At 38.6% G+C, this 21,668-nt stretch overlaps 4 protein-coding genes across 4 annotated transcripts in view; 2 read left to right on the top strand and 2 right to left on the bottom strand.

Moving 5' to 3' along the window:
- LOC133995855 (antizyme inhibitor 1-like) overlaps positions 1-21,668 on the top strand; it is a 547,935-nt gene that overhangs the window by 9,035 nt on the left and 517,232 nt on the right. The gene's annotated exons all lie outside the window — the stretch shown is intronic.
- On the top strand, positions 1,897-11,378 carry adnp2b (ADNP homeobox 2b). The gene is made up of 4 exons (XM_062436283.1): positions 1,897-2,057; positions 4,350-4,471; positions 6,051-6,152; positions 7,489-11,378. Exons 2-4 carry the CDS (start codon positions 4,364-4,366, stop codon positions 10,198-10,200), a joined length of 2,922 nt encoding a protein of 973 aa, XP_062292267.1. The 5' UTR covers positions 1,897-2,057; positions 4,350-4,363; the 3' UTR covers positions 10,201-11,378.
- On the bottom strand, positions 11,377-14,210 carry ggcta (gamma-glutamylcyclotransferase a). The gene is made up of 4 exons (XM_062436284.1): positions 13,835-14,210; positions 12,700-12,845; positions 12,455-12,587; positions 11,377-12,335 (listed from the first exon to the last, which is right to left on the bottom strand). Exons 1-4 carry the CDS (start codon positions 14,108-14,110, stop codon positions 12,207-12,209), a joined length of 684 nt encoding a protein of 227 aa, XP_062292268.1. The 5' UTR covers positions 14,111-14,210; the 3' UTR covers positions 11,377-12,206.
- snrpd1 (small nuclear ribonucleoprotein D1 polypeptide) lies at positions 15,158-19,542 on the bottom strand. Its single transcript, XM_062436110.1, has 4 exons — positions 19,432-19,542; positions 18,749-18,825; positions 16,951-17,142; positions 15,158-15,382 (listed from the first exon to the last, which is right to left on the bottom strand). The coding sequence occupies exons 1-4, from the start codon at positions 19,443-19,445 to the stop codon at positions 15,306-15,308; spliced, it is 360 nt and encodes a 119-aa protein (XP_062292094.1). The 5' UTR covers positions 19,446-19,542; the 3' UTR covers positions 15,158-15,305.

The raw sequence follows: 21,668 nt of genomic DNA, 5'->3' as shown, positions 1-21,668 counted from the left end.
TATACATTTTCTTGAACTAAAAGATATTCATACAACCCTTTAAATCATTCTGTAGAGACCCCAACAACTGAAATACACATCTGCTCTAAAGTAGTCTGTGCATACTGATGCTTAAAATTCACATTTCCGTCATCCTCTGAACTAAACAACCAGCTTTTTCTGATAATACTCTGTTTTTTGCCCTGTTCATATCTAATAATGTCTGTAACTCATTTAAGTCTTTGAGTTGAATTAGTCCACTCTATGAATAATTCTTCCTGACATCAATATTCAAATGCATGCAACACTTGTAATTGTTATACATCTGTTTAGAGCTGTAACGATTAGTTGATTAATCGATTATTTGCCAACTACTAAATTAATCCCCATCTACTTTGATAAAACATCAATTGTTTTGTACCATTTTTAAGAAGAAAATGTCCAAATTCTCTCCTCAAATGTGACTATTTTCTGGTTTCTTTAGTCTTCTATGACAGTAAACTGAATATCTTTTAATTGCAGCCCTATTTCTGTTAATAGAACATTATTTTTATACATAATTATAGGCAGGTTTACCAACGATATTGGATTTTGAATTTAAACTTTCATTTGCCCCTCACTTCCACACAGTAACTAAAATACGGCAAAATAAGTGAACAGTACAGAATTTGCATTGCTTTGCAACAGAAATAGCCTATTTGTAGACACCTTTATTTTTTTTTAATGACATTTCTGTGTCAGTTTGTCTTCTATTATTACACCCAAAAATATAAATACAAAATACCTTCATATAAACTCCATCTATAGACAGTGATCTGTTTTTTGATTTGCAAAAAACATGAATTTAGCTTTGTTCGGCTTTAATGACAGCTTATTTTTTTAATCAAACCATCTTTTAAGTTTGACCATTTCATTTCATTTCATTCTTTCTGCTAAAGCTTTGAATTCATCTCCTGAACTAAAAAAACAAGCTGCGATATACTTGACACTTCGCATATGTCAATTATATACAAAAAAAAAAGTTTGGGCCTCGAAACCGAGTCTTGTAGGACTCCACATTCAATCATTGTATTACAAGCGAACTGTACATATTGTTGTCTATTATTTAAATAGCTGTTTAATCAGATTAGAACGACTCCTCTCGCACCAAATGTACGTACGTGATTTATGAATTTAAATGATGTGATAGTATTATGATTTTTTTTTAATCGAATACCCGTATTACGAATTTATCACTAAGCTATGCTAGCCAAAATTCTTATAACCTATGAATTTCATTTCTATCAATATGCTGGATCAATGTATATTGGCTAAAAAGAAAAAGTAGCATTTTTGCGTATTTATCATTAAGCAATGCTAGCCAAAATACTTATAACCTATCAATTTCACTACTCCGCCTATCAAAATGCAGGATCAATGTAATTGGCTTAAAAAAGTAGCATGATATGACATCACAGTTGTAGGACCACCCATTTAGCTCACTTTCTCGACAGCTCATTGGTCAGCCTTAGTCATTTACCACGTGACTGCCATTGGTGGTCGCAGTAGCCACGCCCCCAGACCTAGCTATATGTTGTAGAGCACAAAAATCCAATTAACAAGTCAGGTATTACATGAAACTCAGAAACTGAACTACAAATCCATCACCAGGACTGTTTGAAACAGCAGCTGACAGTGTGGGTAAAAGAATAAAAAGTTATTTAGTTTTTAGGCACAGAGGCCTCCTATTGGTCAGTTTGTGCAGTATGCAAATGAGGACGTCTACGTCAGATCCTGAACTTGAGCGCCATTTTTTTTCCTGAATAGAAGGAAGAAAGGGACAAAAGCTGTACCAAAAATAACTTATCTGTGGAGTGGGCTCCCAAAAAACACCTTTTATATCTGAGTAGGGCTTTAGTCAGAGCGGTGTGTGTGGACAGAGGATGCTGATCGGATGAGTCTCCGTGCAGCGCTTGCAACAGTCGCAGCTCCCCGACATACACACACAGCTGCGGGCCGGTGGAAGTGGAAAGCGTTGTTAGCCCTGTGGAGGTGGCACAGCGACTACTAACGTTAACATACACGGACAACCGGACGAGGTAAATATCTGTGAGGAAGCTCTGGGCATCCTCATGTAGGAGTACGCAGCGTGGCCGACCGGCTTGTTGCTGTCAGCGTGTTATGACGGGGTTTACAGTGAGTCCAGCATGGACAGCATGCATTCAGCAGGGTTAGCATGTGATGGAAAATGTGTGCATATTTCAGGTGATCTAAATCAAAACGCACACTTTCATCTGCTTAAAAGATACGCCTTCTCACCCTCATTGCATCAGTAAATGGTTAGTATGTATGTATTACTCATGTAGAGGCACACAGCGTGACACCGTCAGAGTGCGATCAGCTGTTGCACAGTAATGATGTTTTTTATTTACCACGCTGAACATGCACACATAGCATCCATATACAGCCGTGCTGTGATTTTCTTTGACAGCACATTTTAAAAATATATATACAGGAGTGTTGTTATTATTATGCTGCCTGCGACTTCATAATATATATGCTCACTGTTGTTTATTTTATTGTTTTGATAGTGTGGCATTTAGTGAAAGCTCAAACATGTGCGAAGTTTATGACTTTATTTACGACCAGGATGAGATGACAGGCGTGCTGAAATTCAGGTTGGGGGCTTTATTTACACACTGCATATATTAACTGGCCACAGCTAATTGATTTGCTTATGTTTGTCTTTGCTTTTTCCCCCCTTTTTTTTCTTTGGTTTTCTAATCTTTTTCTTTATCTTTGTATTTGTCCTACTTTAAACTACTTTATTTAAGGCGGCAGTAAAACATGGAAATTAAATTAATTATTCTCATGCAGTGGTTCATTTCCATTAGTGATGGAGGAGCACTGAATCAATATAAAATCAATTGCATTGAAAATGGTTCACTGTTTTGAAGCGTTTGATACAGCCAGACCAGTGACACCTACTGGGCAAATATTGGTATTATTCTTGTATGGCTGAATTAAATCCCAGATGAATCAGTCAGATTATAAATGGTCTAACTGCTTTCATTACTGTTATTTTGTTAAATATAGTCTATGTTATTGAAACAGATCACTTTTAAACAGTCTACAGCTCTGTTTGAAAAGCATATCTTTTTAATTTAATCCCTTTGTCACTAGAGATAACATAACAGGCATGACTTCACTTTCAATTGGCTGATACATTCAACATCATAACAAGACATAAAGGAAAAGTGTTAATTATAAAAATAACAGAAAAGGTGGGCAATAAAAATCAGATTTATTTAAAAGAAATTCTGGAGCATGCTAACTGTATGTGCACATTTCTTATTGATTATGAGTTGGATAGACTCAAAATACTTTATAAATTCGATCATGGAAAGTCCAGACGATGGGCAAGATTTCGAGAACTTGGAAAATTAATGAACTGACTGTCCCTTGAACTTTCTGGTATTTTGTTTTCATTTTATAGTATTACATCCTTGGCTTCCAGTTTAATTGAATGGTTGGTTTGAGTGTCAAAGTAACCTTCAATTTTTTTCCCAGAATCTGATGTATACTGACATTCATGAAATAGATGTTTAGTTGTTTCTTCTTCATTTTCATTGCATCCACAGATCTTGAGACAAATTTGTCAGTGGGATGTATATTAGGCACAGTTTTGTGATGTACTTCTTTATTTGTTGAAGATAACACATTTATTTGGTAGAAGCTGTATTGTTTCCCATTGAATGTTAAAAACAGGAGAGATCTACACAAATTTCTCACGTGGAGTAATTTTCCTTTTAATGTAGTGTAATAGTTTCTTAAATTTTTCTTACTTCATTTCTGACTTTTAATATATATTCCATTAACAAAGAAGGTAGATAACATTGCAGCACATCTTGTATCCAAAACCAGTGCCATACCTCTCTGATACAAGTGTGACGTAACAACTCCTCTTTTGAGGTGGTCACGTGATTTCTAGCCATTTCGAAGCGAGGCATCGAATCATCACACCACGATTCTTTGCTTTAAAGGGTCGATACAGTGTCAAGTAGTCTGTTTCGATCATAGTATCACTTCTTTTTAGGCAGGGGGGAAATTAGCCTCCAACCAGCCAGCTGGTAAAATATGAAAGTGGCTGGTAGATTAAAAAAAAAAAAAAAAATAGTATTGAGTGACTGGTAGATTTTCCCATTTTAAGTTTCCCACCCTGTATCCTGCCTTGAATGAGCAAGGATGTGGTGCCACTGTGCTGTACATTTGGATGTATTCTAAATACATAGAACAAATAATGTAGTTGATATTTTTATTAGCTTTAGAGCTCTTATGTCAATGATCCACAACATTAAAACTTTTTATTTTTTTACGTTAATTTCTATAAGGCTTGCAAGGAATAATGTATCAGCTTCCGGTTGGAAATATTGAGAAGATTCGAAAGGCACGCAAGGCAGTGAAAAACATCCTTGGTGAGATCGGCCTTGAAGACTGCCAGAACCTGCTAAAGGTATGTTTCATCCATGAAGAGAAGTGTTTTTTCCGATTTGGGTCTGACCAGAGGCTAGTACACAAGTGTTACACATAAAAGAGGCTGATGGCTTAAAATAGACTCACAACCTAAATGAGCCAGTTTCAGTATTATTTGTGTAGAGTTGCTTTTTCTGCTCTTACAATACTTTTTCAATACTATAATAATTGTGTTGCACATGCAAAGACTATTGGTGAAAATGTAAATCAATCATCAATGTTTCTGTGCAAGTAAGTAATCCAACCAAGTCTGTTGACATTTTAGTAGTTTAGGTTTAGGTTTAAGCTCCATAAGATAACTATAGCTGTGTGCCAAATATGGGTCAGGAACAACAGACTTGTATGTGTCATTATTTGCATCAGCTAAATATAAAGTAAGCAAGATAATGTTAATTAATAGATTTATTGTTGTGACAGTTAATAAGCATTAAAGGTGATAACATCAGTCATGTTTCAACAGTCTGATTGATACAATCCACTCCAACTTCAACAGCAACAGCTGTTTAAAAAGATACATTTATTGTCAGTAATGTTTAAGTTTGGGTATAATTGTTTCAAACACGTTCATCTGAAGACACATTAACATCAGATTTGAATTCGATATAATGTCCGTCACATTAAAATGCCATTTTGAAGGTTTTTTCTTTGGTTGTTATGGCAACAACCTGGGTTGGGCACTATGATGTCATCTGTTAACTGAGAGATTTTTTTAGATATTACGCTGAATGTGGACCTCGTTGTAAATCAGTGAGCTGCAGCAGCTTTTTGCATGAATGTGATAAAATACTTTGATTTGTCAGGTATTTACATGTAGTGCGAATATTTTGTTCAAATCACCCACCTCACGCAACAAGTTGGGAGACAGATGGTTCACTGAAGACAGCAGTACTTTGTTTGTTCACTATTTCGTTTCAGATTGCAAAGGTTTTACACTGTAGCTGTAACTTGTTACATGATTAAAACCCACATTCTTGTAGGATGACAGTTGCACCTGTGTTAACCATTTATTACCTACATACAGTTTGGTTTAAGGTGCTGGTACATGATTATCTTCATTTGGTGTGACTTAATACTTCTACACTTCAGAGGGAAGCACTTCACACCCTTGTACACTTAGTTGCCCATTCATTAGGTCCACCCAGTTAAACTAAATACCCTCATTGCTATACATTAAATGAGGTGGAGAACATAGAAAACACCACTCAGTACAATGCGATACAATTCAACAGCAACCACTAACTATAGCCTCCAAACTGACATTGAAGTTGAAAAAAACAATTTTGCACACAAATTTAAACAAAAACTGGGTTTGTAGGATTTGTCATAAAGCTGCATTAGTTATATCAGTGTGTACCAAATACATTGGCAGATACATAAACTATATGTTTAGTTCATACTGTATGGTACCATACTACAGTTTAACTGGACTGAATTGGCACTTGTGAGACTTGATTATTTACTGCTAATCCTTATTTACTGAATGTAGGATTCTTTTAAGGACATGCTTCACATTGGGATATTGTCACATATACTTATTTGTTTTTCCATTTATTATGCAGGATCTCAATGAAAAGTCAGAGAAAAGTGCAGACGATGAGGCCTTTGGGGAAACGGAGTGGCTTGATTTCACAGATGGATACAATAACAAACAACGCAAAAAGGTGAATATGACACTTCTCTCGTGTGACTTTTAATCATAAATTGCTGTAAACAAAAACAAATTGCAGCTTTGGTTGATTTTGGTTTGGCTGATTATTCAGTTGTTATGGTGTAGACATACTGGATGCATTGACAGATGTCGATGGGTTCCCTTAATTTTCTGTGGAAAGCAGGAGATCGGCCGCGCTGTGCATGATGGATACAGTGTGGATAGTTGACAGATCAACCACTGTATCTGAATTTGCATAATCACAACTCAACCTCAACTTTGTCCAAATTAGGTCTATTCAGCGCAAATGTGGCCAGCTTGTGAAACAAAGATCTAACTATCAAACTAGGCAGTGCTGATTCTGTTTCTGCATTTCCTGTTTTACACTTCAAATGTTTTTTTAGACACACTTGTCGTGGAAATTGTCTGAAAACACTAAACACAAAGATGAAATAATACACAAAACACTGCTGGGATGAAGATTTAACAATAATTATTGTACAATAAGGAGATAGTATACATACAAAGTGACATGCTCATCTCAACAAGCTAAGAGCATGCCTAAACTATTATAGTCTCTGAAGGAACAAAGACATTTTCTGTCATTGGTCAAACATGTCAACCTATACGAGTACAGCCAATGGCAAATAGCCACAAACAAATACATTTGCATATATGCATATTTATTACCCAAAGTCATGTCACACAAGGGTCACACATCCCCTGGATATAGGAAATGGGACCTTCAGCCATAAATGTCTTCGCCCACTTAAACGTACCCTTTCCAATACCCCAAACCTTTACATTATCTTAACAAAGGTTAAGAACATGATGACCACCAGACCCCTTGATGTAGTTAACATCAGTATTCCTCAGGACACACAGGCCTATAGGATCAAAGCAGTGGTCACATTTTCACCCAGAACGTGTATCTTACTTAACATGGACCATGGCAATAAACTTCTTGACAGTAGTAATGACCACATTCACACAATTAATCACATATTAAAATGATAAACTCAACCTTTGTTGCTTCTTTACTTTTACGTACTGTTTAGCTGTTAAATGAGAAAGTTTGTGATGCAGCCGCTATGTCGAAAATCCGGATTCAGTGTGTATGCACCATTACTGCCCATATCTGTCCTGTGGATTACAAAGATGAGTTGTCATTCCATATTGTTAAGATGTGTAGAATAATATAAATGGTATATACACCCTCAAGTATTGAGTTTCTGTGTACAACTCTGTTTTGTCTTTTTCTTTCCCAACCGTTAAATAAAACTAACATTTCACTTAGTTCATTCTTTATCTGAAATAACTGACTATTTTTTCTTTTTCTCTCTATTCAGTGGCCTTATCGGTCTCGAGCTCTGTGCTGTAACATGTGCAAGTACTCTTCACAAAACATCTACAACTTCAGGAGCCACGTCTCACGCTGCCACGGAATCATGCAATCGTTCTGTGCGCTGGCACCATGTTCTCAGTGCCTCTTCATGGGCCACCCCAAGATCCTCAAGAAGCACATGCTATTCTTCCATGCCAAAGTCACTACACACATACAGTCTGCAAGAGGAGGATCTTTACCCACCCATTGTGGAAATGAGAGGTATCAGTGTCGAAAATGTGGATTCCCAACCTCTTCTATCTTTGCAATGAAGAAACACATCATTCTCAAGCACCTTGAGAGTTTGGCAGAACAGTACATTGGTTACAGATTACATGTTCAAGGGACTACGTCTGTAAAGATCTACTGTTGCAAGGTGTGTAAAGTGAACACTGGAACTTTAGATCAAATGTTGCATCACATGCTGGTGGAGCCATCACACTATTCAGTCAGCACACAAGTTCAGAGTTTGATTCATGAGAACAAGAACTACACTATTAAACCAACACCTAATGGGAACGGCGTGTTTGTAACATTCCCGAGTATTGCTCCTAAACCACAGCAACCTCAGATATACAGTAAATCCTTGGTTTTACCAAGCAATGGCCAACATGCTGGGACTGTCGTGGCATTACAACAATTACAAGGAACTACAAACAGTACTACGTTTATCTGTGCCCCTGGAACAAACCAAGCTTTTCTGCCCCCTCAGGCATCAGCCCTAGTGCAACTAGCTAGTGCTGAGGCTAAAGGTTTGCTTCAGCCTGGGGCCACTATTGCCCTCCGAAGTGCTTTGCCCCAAGGACCATCAACGGTTCATCTTCCCACAGTGTCTAATGTGTCTCTGAAACAGGCACCAGTGGCCCTAGCCCATGCTTCTGCTCCACCACAACAGACTCCACAAAAGCAGCAAATCCTTCTTCCTTCAGGACTGCAAGCCAACATGGCAGCTGCGACTGGGACTGCACCTAAGCCTGCTGTAGTCACACAAAATCAAACAAACCAAATCGGACTACAAGGTACCATGCTGACGTCACAGTCTCTGCTGAGTCACCTGATCCCCACTGGCAATAAGGTGAATGGCATGCCGACATACACATTTGCTCCACTCCAAGTAGCAATGCCTGTTTCTCATAGCACAGTTAGCGCTCTCAAGCCTGTTGAGCATTCAAGTGACTCCTCATCACAAACTAAGAAGTGGATTACCTGTCCCCTCTGCAATGAACTTTTCCCTTCCAATGTCTTTGACATGCACATAGAGGTTGCCCACCAGACAAAGTCATCATCATCCAGATCAGAAAGCGTGGCTGCACGAGCAGCATTCCTAAAGAAAATGCCTGACAAAACTGTCAAATGTCTAACGTGCAAAATTCTACTATCAGAAAAAAGTGTCTTCCAACATCTGCTGCATGGCCTGAATTGTTTGTACTGCTCAGCTTTGTTCTTTTCAATCAAACAGCTTGCTGAACATGTAAAGCAGCACAATCCCACGAGCAAGGCTTACTGTGATTTCCTGAGGCAGAAGTACAGGGTCTACTCAAAAGGTATTGGGGGAATCCTGTTCCCTTACTTTGATGTGCACACCACTGCACCAAAAGAGGTCCTAGGAGATAACGAGGTCAATCTTGCTCTCGTCACAAATTCCCTGGATTTGATCTTCTTTAAGTTGCAGCCCAGCAGCCAACCAGAAATCTGCCCAGCCCCTGCAAAAATCAACAGTGCGTACTGCCCCTTTTGTGACGAAAAGTTCCAGGATGAATCCAAACACCTTGACCACCTGAAACAGAAACACCTTGTAGCGCCCACCATTCATGCCATCCTCAAGACGGAAGCTTTCAAGTGCATATACTGCAATGGTGTGTACACGGGAAAGGTCACCCAGCAGGCGGTGATGCTCCACATTCAGAGATGCCGGTGTTCTCCAAAACAACCACCACCACCACCCAAAATTACAGTAGTACCACAACAGCCACCAAAACCACCTCAGCAGCTCAGTCAGCCACCTGGACTGTACTTTCTCCAAGTGCCACAGGGGGTGACTATGAAACAGACTATAGCTCCAGCTCGTGTGGTTCCACCTGAACCCACTGAGCGGACTCCACAAACAGAAGCAGAACTGCTGTCGAAGAAGAGGCTGGAGGCTGCATGGAGGGAGGTAATGGAAGCCAACAAACGAGAGCGAGAGGAAAAGGCCGCCATACGCAAGAAACGAGAGCAGGAAAAATTGTTACCCCCACCAGAACCTGAGGTTCAGAGTGATCCCACAGTTAAGCTAGTGTTGGAGCCCACTTCGGTGGAGCGACGCTGCAGCGATGAGCGCAAAGACTTCATATCCAAATATTTCAATCTGAACCCTTACGCAACCAAAGCCGAGACTGATGAGCTGTGCAAGAGGCTGTCTCTATCCAAAGCAGAGCTGGCAGCCCACTTCAGCAAGAAGCGCAGCAAGTGCATGAAGAGTCTTAAGAGGAGCACTGCGGCCATTCTCCTCGGCTTCAACATGACAGCACTGAGCAAAGTCAAGCACAACCTCCTCATCCCAGAACAGCGGCCCACCGATAGCACAGAGCAGCAGTCTGCAGATGGAACAGAACCGATGGAAAAGATTGACGATGGACCGGAACCGATGGATGAAAGTGGAAATGAGAAAGTTACAGATGGGAAACCGATGGAGTAGAATAAATGCATTTAGAAATCAGACAAAAAATGATTCTGCACATATGTCCCTAATTTTAAAACAGAATAAAACCCTGATACATTCATGATGGCCTTTTGCATTCAGTCACTAGAGACGCTTATCATGCAGTGCATGAAGTGCATTTCCTGACATACAAGTTAGCTGTAACTGAGGGCAGTTTGTTAATGTAGCCTTCATCAATAGTGCTTCATTTGACTTCAGTATCTTGTCAGTGGTCCATATTCTACGTTCCACATAAATGCTCCTTGATAATGAAGATGTTTTCATCTGTGAGATATATATAATGGGTCAGACTGTTAATCTGCAACATTATTAAGCTGGTTACAATCTCTCCTTCACTCATGGCTACTGACTTAAAATTAAGCACTGATTCACCCTGATAGATGCTTTTTTTTATTTTGCAATCTTTATTTAAACCCAGTTGTACAAAATTGTGATTTACACATTGCTTGTCTGCTAATATCAAGACTGTAGTGCACACTCAACATAGTTTATGTATTATTATGTTGTGCTTTCCTTTATAAATTGATGGGTTTTTAAGACCACATTTGGACCTATTTCTCGTGTGCACACATTAATCGCTTTGTTTTTTGTCAACCATGTTTTCTTCACAACCTCACAGACTGTTCACAGCACTTCCCCCGGTCTATATTTTAACAGTTAAAAGGGTAAATTGTTTCTTGTTCACCGACTCCTGCTGACAGTTTAGGTGAATGCTGCAGTACTGAAGCCAAATGCGTTAGAATGTAAAAATGTTTGAGTTGTCGGGTTACAGAGTTCCCAGAGTTAATGATCACTCGGGTTATTATAAGTCTCTGACCATGTTGCTTGCATGAGCCTTTGTTGTCAGATGAAACTATGATTTGTGCCATTGTGAAGTCTAGAAATTTGCATAGACTTGTTGAAATATACCTAGAGATTCAGCAAAACTTACAACTGTGTTATTGGGTGTTCATGCAGTCATATATCTTCTGTTCTCCTGACCGCTGTTTTTTTTTTTTTTTGTACCAGTATTTTCTATAATTCCTCCAAAATGTTGGGAGAGGAACAAATTCTCATACTGTCCAGGGCCACTGTGTTGTAAAAAAAATAAAGTGATTTCCTTTTATGTAAATGATTCATTCATTTTATTGTTCATTTCATAATATATATATTTAATTTTTAATCAAGCTCTGTTAATACACCTTGAGGTGTGCTTTTTTCACATGTAATAGAATGACCTAGAAAATTGTTTAGTGATTCTGGCAGCTCTTTATTTTCTTAGACAGTAACAGAACATAAAGGCAGTGTGACATATGCAATAAAAGGCTAACGAGTGAAATCTTGAGGGTTTTTCATCAGCTTTTAATACTCCCCTGAGAAATACTGAAAGTTTTCTGCTTGCCACATACATTTTGGTCTTCCATTGTGATGATTGACTAGTTTAATTACATTTCTTCTCAAATGAATTGCCCTATAACAGATCAGAATAAAAATCTTCAGTCTACTGTCAGCCTAGCCAAACCTATCGTTACTAAGTGCATGCAATATTGACTTCTGGCAACACAGTGGAGCTGAATCTACTTTATAACCAAGTGTGAAAGTTAATTCTTGACTTCTTTGAACCTGGGAAATAGTTTGATAATCCAAAATTTAAACACAGGTTCAAATTATTAACTTTTTCCGGAGATTACAGCCATACCTCACGCTCTGTACCATTCATTTAATATATTTTATTTATCATTATTACACTATTATTACTTTACTATTACATTTAACAGCCTTGAGGTAATGATGATGACTGTGAGGTGCCCTTGCAAGGTCCAAAAATTGCTGGACTTCGAGTGACTTGTTTTTCTGGTCGAACTTCTTCATAACTTGATACGAGACGATGTCCGCTCAGTAGCTGTTCTGTACTCAGTTTTCTACTTAGAACAGCTGATGAGTGGATGTGGTGGTGAAGTCGTTGTCAGCTGCTGGTTCCAAAGTGTTTTGTTTTTTTTCAATCACTGCTTCTCAACAGTTTTGATCTGATCAAGGATCGAGGGACCACTGTAGTTGTTTGTTTTAATGGCCTCCAGCCTCTTCAGGTACTCCACCGGGAGTCCGTTCTGCTCTGCACCCAGACACACCACCTTTATAAAACAAACAGAAACAAACATCAGTCTACAACTGATCTGTGATGTGTTGTTTGTACCACAGTATAGTCAAGTTTGTCATCTGTGGACCAGCGTTGGTTTTTACATTCACACACCTGTTTATACTGAGGAGAAGGAGGACAGGCATGGAAATTGTTCATCTGATAGGTCCTGCACAACGTCACTCCATTATCCGTCTCCACTGAAACCTCGATTGGAGAGTATTTTCCTAGGCTCACCCCTTCCTGGCTGAAGGTGAAGAAACAATAACCATAATGAGTTGGTTAGAATGACAAACACAAAACTGCTGGATTGAACAGATGTGTGTATGTGTGTGTGTGTGTGTGTGTGTGTGTCTCACTTGTCTAGGCTCTTGAGATTGTCGTTGCTCAAAGTCCAGATCACCCCCCACACTTCCGCGCCTGGGCAAAATTCAATAGTGGCGACTCCACCATGCCATGCATTATCCACATGTTTCTCCCACAGGCCAAAGTTCAATTCATAGTCCTGTACACATGCACAGGGGTGGTAATGGGGGTGGGTGGGGGGGCATAGGACAAAAGGCTGTAAATAGGGACAAGGCTTGTGCATTTGAAACAAAATGCCTTTTATTTTACTGTGTTTGTGTTTCCAGTGGGCCTGCTTACTGTTGATCATCAGAGCATTGCCAGGACATACTGTACACTCAGACTCTATTGTTGCAGCTGGTTCATCTCAACAACAGAGTCTGGGGGGGCAAAGCTGCACTGTCGTCATTTAGGTTAACAAATATAAATATTTATATATATGGATATAAATATATACGGATGAGGTCGCCAAGCCAGTTATTTCTCATGTTTTTACATTTAAAATTAGATCAAGTTACGGTAAGTTACCAATATAAAGAGCGGCTTTAAGTACATAAATATATATATATATGGCATTTTGTTGCTACGGTTACCGGTGTCAACTGACACATTGATTATTGCTTTGATTTTCAATTAGACCAGCGTCCGCCTATCATCTTAAAAACGACTATAAGGTAACAACATAGTTATAATATGTAATATTATATGTAATGTAATATGTAATCGGGATGTAATCTTCCAACAGTCGCCAAAGCTAAAACATGTTAAATCGTTCAGTTTTGACTCCATTTTCCCTCTGTGAACTTTTAGTAACGACAGTTAAACTAACGTATGAGACGCAAGTGCGACGTTCAAGGATGTGTGGTGAAAGGAGGAGACGACACGGTCCCCACTTTCGACTGTTCATCCTAAACGTGTGCACATTAACACAACGAATTAATAACTGTATACCTAAATTGATAATGTACTGTTTATGTGTCGAATTTGGTGCTCCGCTGAAAATGAATGGTATTCAAGAATACGAAGTACACCTGCTAAGCTAGCTGAAGTTGGATCTTTGGTAATTACTACATGTACTTGAACGCAGTGTTAGTGTAATACAGAGGGTGTAAGTAAGACTAATGGTTATTATACAGACTTGTTGCTTACCTTCAGTCGACCGGTGGTGCAGAATGTCGCTGAGGGGTTTGCCAGCTGCAGTCTTTCCTTCAACAAGTTGCTCCCAAAGGCGAAATACATGAACCGACCGTGGGCTGCACCGGACATGTTTACCGTGTTATTAATGTCTGCTCCCGCCGCCACATAGAAAGCAGAACTGAAACTAACCAGTCCAGCCACAAGTATAATAAAACCACACATACGAACAATTCCAGCCAGGGTACAAATGTGCCCCAGAGGCCGCCGGGGTAAATGAAAGGTTAACATGTAAGACCGGCTCCCCGCATTAGCAACGTTTAGCTTAGTGAGCTGACTCGTTACCGGTGTTTCGGTTGAACTGGTGACCGTGTAACTGGCGACTTTCACGTAGGTGTCCTACTAAAAGTCTTTAATTGTAGTTTGAATAATTTTTAAATGCATACTCATCTGTATTTTAATATATACGCTAATAACTTACGTAATTTCAATTATGTTCAGAAGACTCATTCACCACACGTAGCGTATCTTCTAACGTGGGAGTCATGAAATTACACGGTCACCAGTTAAAGCAAAACACCGGCCGAGTTATATCAATCAACCGGCCCGATATTAACTATTAATTATCTGAGGACAAACGTTTTTCAGGGGATAAATGTTTCGATTCAATTGGTTTTTAAATTATAATTCTATAATAATTTGTCGTTTCATTGGTAATATTTCGTTTTTGGATCGTTATTTACTTCCGGCTCATAAACCAATCATCCTATAAGGGTAGATTAGCGAAACTCTCGCGAGATGTACACCTTGTGAGGATTTCTTGTCATGATTGTCAGTGATAATACATTTGTATGTGTAACGTACTTTACATTTGAAGCAAATCTCAAAGTGCTACAAGGTAAAAGCATCAATATAAAACATCAACCCCCCCCCCCCTCTCTCAACCCAGTTAAAGGAAGATCAGTGTAAGGGTTAAAATGACCACTCTTGCGAGTTCCTTTGCAAATCTAGGGTTACGTCTCTTCTAACTCAACCCACATAGCCATTACATATTTTCTTTGACTAAAACCTCTACATGCCAATAGTTAAATGCAGCCAAAGCTATTTAATTTAATATCTTAATGATTTGAGAAATTATTTGATTGATATTTTAATTTGAATCTTGGTAATAGTCACATGGTTTACAAAAACCAAACCATACAAGTTTAATTGAAAGCTGTAGCTACACATTACTGCATTACTGCTAATGCAGATAAAACATTACTCAGTCATAATGAAAACTGCACCTGAATGAAACAAAGCAAATCAAAGCTGTAATGACACACCAAGTCAAGTTTATCTGCTTCATAAGGAGCATTTTAATGTACAAAATAAAAAGGGAAAATAGAGAAAAACACACTGAAATTCACAAAACGTTTCCTGTGGAAAAGAAAAAATCCTGTACAAAAACAGCGAGGTGGTGACTAGAGACTCAATAGCCCTGTGATCATCTCCTCGGGCCGCCTCGTCCTCGTCCCCTTCCCCGTCCACGTCCTCGTCCTCTGCCTCGACCTCGACCAGCCACTGAGAAAAGAGATGAGGGATTGTCAGCAACATTTGTCAAACTTTAACTGTTTGAGGATGAAAGTACAGACTCAACATTTACACTGCCAAGCGTGAAGGTGAGGAAATAATCTGTAGAAGACGACCACACAAAATACATACAAATATAAAAAAATACTATGGGGATATCTTCCTATACAGTACACTTCACTGATAAGTGGTAAGTGAACAAAGGACAAGACAGCTGGTTTGAAAAAGTTTCTTTCTGTTAACTGATGATTTGAATGTCTGAGATTATTTGTAGTGACAGTGAAAGCAAGAAAAAAAGTTTGCACACTGCAGCTCCCAAATGCAGGTAGATTAAATAGGATACCACAAGTGACATTTCAAGCTTAATGCTTAAAGAGCAGACTTTTCTTGTTTTTACAGATTTTGTTATTTGGTCTAGCACCTGCGTTCTTACTCGAGATGGGTATGTCTACCATAAATTTATTTGTGGTGACAGCAAATATTGATAAGATAACATTTAATTTTCTCTCCTAAATGTGTCTTTATTCATTAAAAATTCAGACAGCCTTCGGTTAAATCGTGTCACAGCGGAGTTGTCAGTGAATGTCAGATGACGCCCACTTAAAAAATATGTTACAGGTGGAGATGTGTGCTTGCTCATGTGGGAATGCTGGGTCTCTTTAAATTAAAGAGTACGGTTTAGACCTGCTGTATGTGTACAGTGCCTTGAGATGACTTTCATTGTGATGTGGCGCTATATAAATAAAAGATTGATTGATAGAGATAATGATCCATTCCACACCTCACTTCCTCCACATTCAGACTGTTTATAAGTTGTATAACCAGCTGTTGTGTTACATGTATAGCCTGACCAGCTTGTGACCACTTTCCTGAACTTCAAGTTAATCATTATGGGTTTCCAGTGTTTCACGCATGGCGGACAAAACATACTTTTTTTTTTTTTTAAAGCTCTTGTTTTTTCTACAAGATTACAGTAGCCCAGAGAAATAAAAATCCAGACTTCACTAAGAAGACAAAATTTGAACACTCTTCAGCCAAAGACTTACTGAGATAACTTGTGGACACACAATCTGGTAAATGTGAGCCACTGTAGTCTTGTTATATAAAATGTAATTTCCTCATTGCAATTTGATGACAAATAATTTATCAACAACAACAAAGCACAAATATCAAATCCTTTCAATTTCAGGGATATTTATGTTTTTTAAAACTTCACTGCAATTACATGAAAATTGTGAGCTCCTATGTAGCTCAGTGAAGTTTGCATATTTTCATTACTTTGACTCGCACTACTTTACAGCTCACCGACAAAAACCTTGGTCCATTAAAGGCCAACTTCGTGAAATTTAATAAGATGCCTCAAAACGTCTCAAACTTCAAGCAGCCCTTCAAGTATCAAGCTCAGCAGTATGTAGTTTACAATAGTTTACATTAACTGTGGCCAAAACAAAAAAGTTAACTGAAAAAAATGTCTGAAGACTAAGATTTATTTTATGTCATGAAAAGCATCAATAAACTGCCACAACACCCCGGGACACTGTTTTTGTGCCATTGCTTACCTGCTTCTCTCTTCTTGGACTTGATCTTCGGTTCAATGTCAACCAGCAACGTGTCCAGTGGCAGGCTGTCAGGCAGGATAAAATAGCGGATATTGTTGCCACGGATACTCAGTGACTCAAGCTGAGTGGGCTCCCTGTTTTTCAGGGTCATTTTAACCGCCTTCAGGTGGGTGTTCATGCTCACGTCAACACCTGAATGAGGGAAAATTAACAGTGGTAAAACATGACGAACATAAATCAATTAGAGCAAGACAATTAATAAATCAACACTTACTCCCACTATTACTATCAACCTATTTCAAGTAATGTTGATGTGTTCTGTGATGCATTTCTCCACACAGACCACCCCTTTAATAACCCTCAAAGCAAAATCTTCAAACCCAAAGTAAAAACCGATAAGATTTTATTTATATACTTAAAACAACAGATGTCCAAATTAACACTGAAATATTCTCTTGCTGTAATCATTCCTCCTGTTCATACTGACGATTAGAAGATCTTTCATAACGCACCATATTGGATTTTTTCCCGACTTGCTGAGGAAACTGTCACACGTGAACTGATAGATTGTACTGAGTATGATCAAGAACGACAGAATATGAAGGAAGGACTTATGAAGACTGGAGTTCAGGAGATCAGCATTAAATCAGTAAAATGTCAAACTGTGGGGATATGTTTCATTCTCATTGCGGTAAAGAAAAATCCACACCGTCACGGCCCTACTGCCTGAGTCTATTCATTTCAATGGGAGAAGTGTATGTGAGCACAGATTAATATACCCACAGTTACTCAGGTAGATATTACACCCAATTTTAACAAGCCAGACATCTTCTGAACATTCTGACACCAGGAGAAAATTAACTCTTTGAAACCTGTCTCCGTGGGCCATGATGGGGGCCAATACAAACAAGCCCCCTTCTTCGCAAATAAAAGTTTATCTGAAGCCAATATAAAACTTTATTTGACAACTGGAGCTGCGTTTGTGCTCAAATGAGGACTGTGGCTTTTGTCCTCCATTTCCATTGTACACATAGTTGGGGGATGGGGGGACATGGGAGGGGTCCTTCTATAATGCAGTATGAACAGGGAGAATGGTTAAAGGGAGAAAAACTTTCTTTGTACACCTGACTGATATTTTAAGACAAAGTGAAGCTCTCCTTTAAGATTGTGATCATAAAGCTAACATCTCGCTGCAGTTCAATCCGTACAGGTTTAACTAAATTTCAGCACATTTTGAATAAGATAAGATGTATCTTTATTGTTCCCCCTTGGAGCACAGTGGAGAAAAAAAATAGCTGATTACGGGTGAAAGTGTACAAAAAATATAAGACAAAATAGGATAAAATAAATATCTATATACAGTAAACTGGATTTTTGTGTAAATAAATCTGCGACACAGAGGTTCTTGTACAGTGTTCCTGAAATTACAGATAAAAATAAATGTGCAGAAAATCTGGGATGTATATGTACAATGTTCCTGGGATTTACATAGACTGTACAACAACACAGCTCCCAGTACCTCCCACTTCCACTAAAAAAAGACTGATGCTGTCCTACTATGTAAAGCACAGGAACCTCAGGACCTTCTGCATATTGGACATTTATATATTGCAGATTCATTTACACAGAGACTGTTATTGTATATAGTATGTTATTTTATTTATCCTGAGGGGCGAACAATAAAGATACATAATATCTCTTATCTTACACAAACTCTTGCATGATGTTATACATGTGCAGCCTGTTTTAACAATGAGTGAGTGGAGTATGTGGTAACTTAATGCTTCAGCTGACTTACCTGTAATGGTACCGTGGACCTGGGTGCCATTCTTCAGCTCAATGGTCACCGTCTCATGACTGAGCTTCATCAAAAACCTGTGGAGTAATAATGAACGAGATCAGAGTGAGCACATTTTCTCGGTTAGCCTTTGAAAATAAGACGCCTGTCTGTTAGCTCCTGTTAGCTACCGGCTAGCATCCCGCACCAAAACAAAAGGCGAGCCAAACTTTCCAAAGCATCTCAATTTCCACCTATAATGACGAAACACATGCTTGAAAAGCTTCCTGGCGTCAACTAAGTAACATGTAGGTTAAATGGAGTATTTCCAGAGCATAAAATAGCTTTAACAGAGAGACTGAGAAGGAGAAAGAGAGAGAGTGAGGGCCCTTCACCCAGGAAACATGACTGTAAGCAAAGTTAGCAAACATTCAGTAATACGAATCGTCACTTCAGCTTTTTGCACAGTGAAACTCGCTGCCGAACACCTCCTATAAAGATTGAATGTGTATAAACCTGTCTGGTGTATTATTTCACACTCTTTTAGCTAACGCCGTCCCAGCCTCCATTCATTCCCTCCGCCGCTTCCCGCCTCATCTCCTCCTCTCTCCGGTCTAATCTACCTCCATCCACCGTCACAGCCCTCATCTTTCTCCTCTCCGCTCCCCTCAGGACACACATAGACACATCTCAACATTGCTCACCTGACTAGTTTCATGATGGTGATGGACTGTAGAGACGTATCCTCCACCAAAAATACCAAAAAATTAGCAGAGGGCTCACGGAGGAGACTCAGGTCCACTGCTGCACGTACGATTTACGTTTCACTGAGCGCCGGAAGTAGAAGAGGCTTCACAGGTCACCACACTGCCGCCCAACGGAGGAGGACTGAACTGTCACTGGGTTTTATCTATTAAAGGAGCAGTGTGTGAAATTTAGTGGCATCTAGGAGAAATGGATATAATGAGTGTAGGGGAGTAACTTTCAGTGTTGAGGAGACTTAAACTACATGTAGTTGAACTACATAGCTTAACTACCATTTGCTGTAACTTGCTGGTAGTTAAACTACATTCATATTTTGTGCTGCGTCGAGTATTTCAACTACTTTTTGGGTCATTTTTTGTAGTTTTTTTGTCAATTTACAAACTACAATTTTGGCCAATAACATGAAATATTTTTAATTTTAAAAAAAACTATATAATATAAATTTTATTTTACCATTATTGTGTTCCAGAACTCTTTTTGAAAAAAGGCATGAATCATGTCATGACATACCAACATTGTTGTTCAAGACACACAGATCTAGAATATGTCTACTCTTTGTATTTTTTATTACATTTTTTGTTGACTGATTTACATTTCTGATTTACAAGTGGGTATTGGGGTAGGCTTTTAATTTTCTCTTTATATTACCCAACATGTCTATGGTGAACCTACAGTATGTTGACCAAAAACGTCAGCTTTTTTTCTTTAAAAAAATAAAATAAAACTGAGTTGAGAGGCATATTTCTGCTGGCATGTGAATTTTTAGGCTATTATATTTTGTTTCATGATAATGATTTATTTTTGGATAGGGACAGTGCACATTAATGAACATCGATATTAAACATCTCTGTAAACATGCCGGATTATATCAAAGCCGCTTATTTGCATCCGTAGTCCCTAACAAATAAATAGAAAAGATACAGATAGATAACATCGGGCAGGGGGGACTACCAATGGAAATCAGGGCTTGGCTGCAATTGGGTACATTTACGTTTTTAGTTCTCTGAAAATGTAGAATGATGTACATTGTCCCTGTGGAGAAATAAATAAATAAAATAAAATAAGGACAGCAAATAAATAGATCAAATACAAATAGAAGAGACAACACATACAACACAATACAACACAAGTAGTCTCGAGTCCAGTTAGTGGTCGCACTTTTGGTTTGATTTGAGCCATTGTTTTAGTTTTCCTTTCAAAGAAGAGTATGTGGGGCATTCCCTTATGGTAGAGGGAAGACTATTCCAAATGTCCCCCCCCCCACAACAGACAACACTTACCTTCCATACGTAGTGCGCTTGTGGGGAATCTCACAGTCTCCTCTATCACAAGCCCTAGTGCTCATACCTCCCATATATCTCATATACACCACATGTTGATTTATTTAACGCTGAGTTAAATGAGTATAATGAGTATAAGTAGTTGCTAACGCTACTTTTTTTAGCTGTAGTTCTCCAGGGGTAAAAATGTAGTTTGTTCAAACTACTGCCAGGCTGAACTACATGTAGTTTTACAAGCTACGCTTGCAAAGTAGCTTCCCCAACACTGGTAACTTTACATGTAACAGCGTTATGTAATTTAATTTAATTTAATTTAATTCCCAAAATCTACATGAACTAATGAATACATTTTTAAATGAGAGATAAATCTTGCTTTAAAACAAATAATCTCCCTTATAAACCATGTCAGTATACATGAAAAACACCTGAATTTAGATTTTGGTGGGCTTAATGGGTAATAGTTGAAAACATTTGTTAGAAAATTAGAAAAGTAATCAAACATAATAAGTTACAGTACTTTACTTTGATTAAGTAATTGAAATAGTTACATTACTTATTACATTTTAAATAGGGTAACTATTAATCTGTAACCTGTTACATTTACAAAGTAACCTTCCCAACCCCTGGATATGAGTATGTATTAATTGGTGTATATTCGCCTGAAAATAAGAATAGTTGTGTTTTCGTTACCTTAGAATGAGCCTTTTACATCGGAGGTGGCATCGGGAGCTGTGGTGCAAATAAACTGAATAAACTGGTGAGGAAAGCCAGCTCTGTAGTGCGGATGGAAGTGAACAGTGTGGAGGCAGTGACAGAGAAGAGGATGAGAGGAAAGCTGGAAGCTATCATGGACAATCCCTCTCATCCTCTCTATGCTTGCACTACACCAGAGCTCC

The sequence above is a fragment of the Scomber scombrus genome, chromosome 16 (genome assembly GCF_963691925.1).
Source record: "Scomber scombrus chromosome 16, fScoSco1.1, whole genome shotgun sequence".
Classification (NCBI taxonomy): domain Eukaryota; kingdom Metazoa; phylum Chordata; class Actinopteri; order Scombriformes; family Scombridae; genus Scomber; species Scomber scombrus.
Note: the sequence above shows the minus strand (reverse complement) of the source record. Positions and strands in the feature narration are given on the sequence as shown.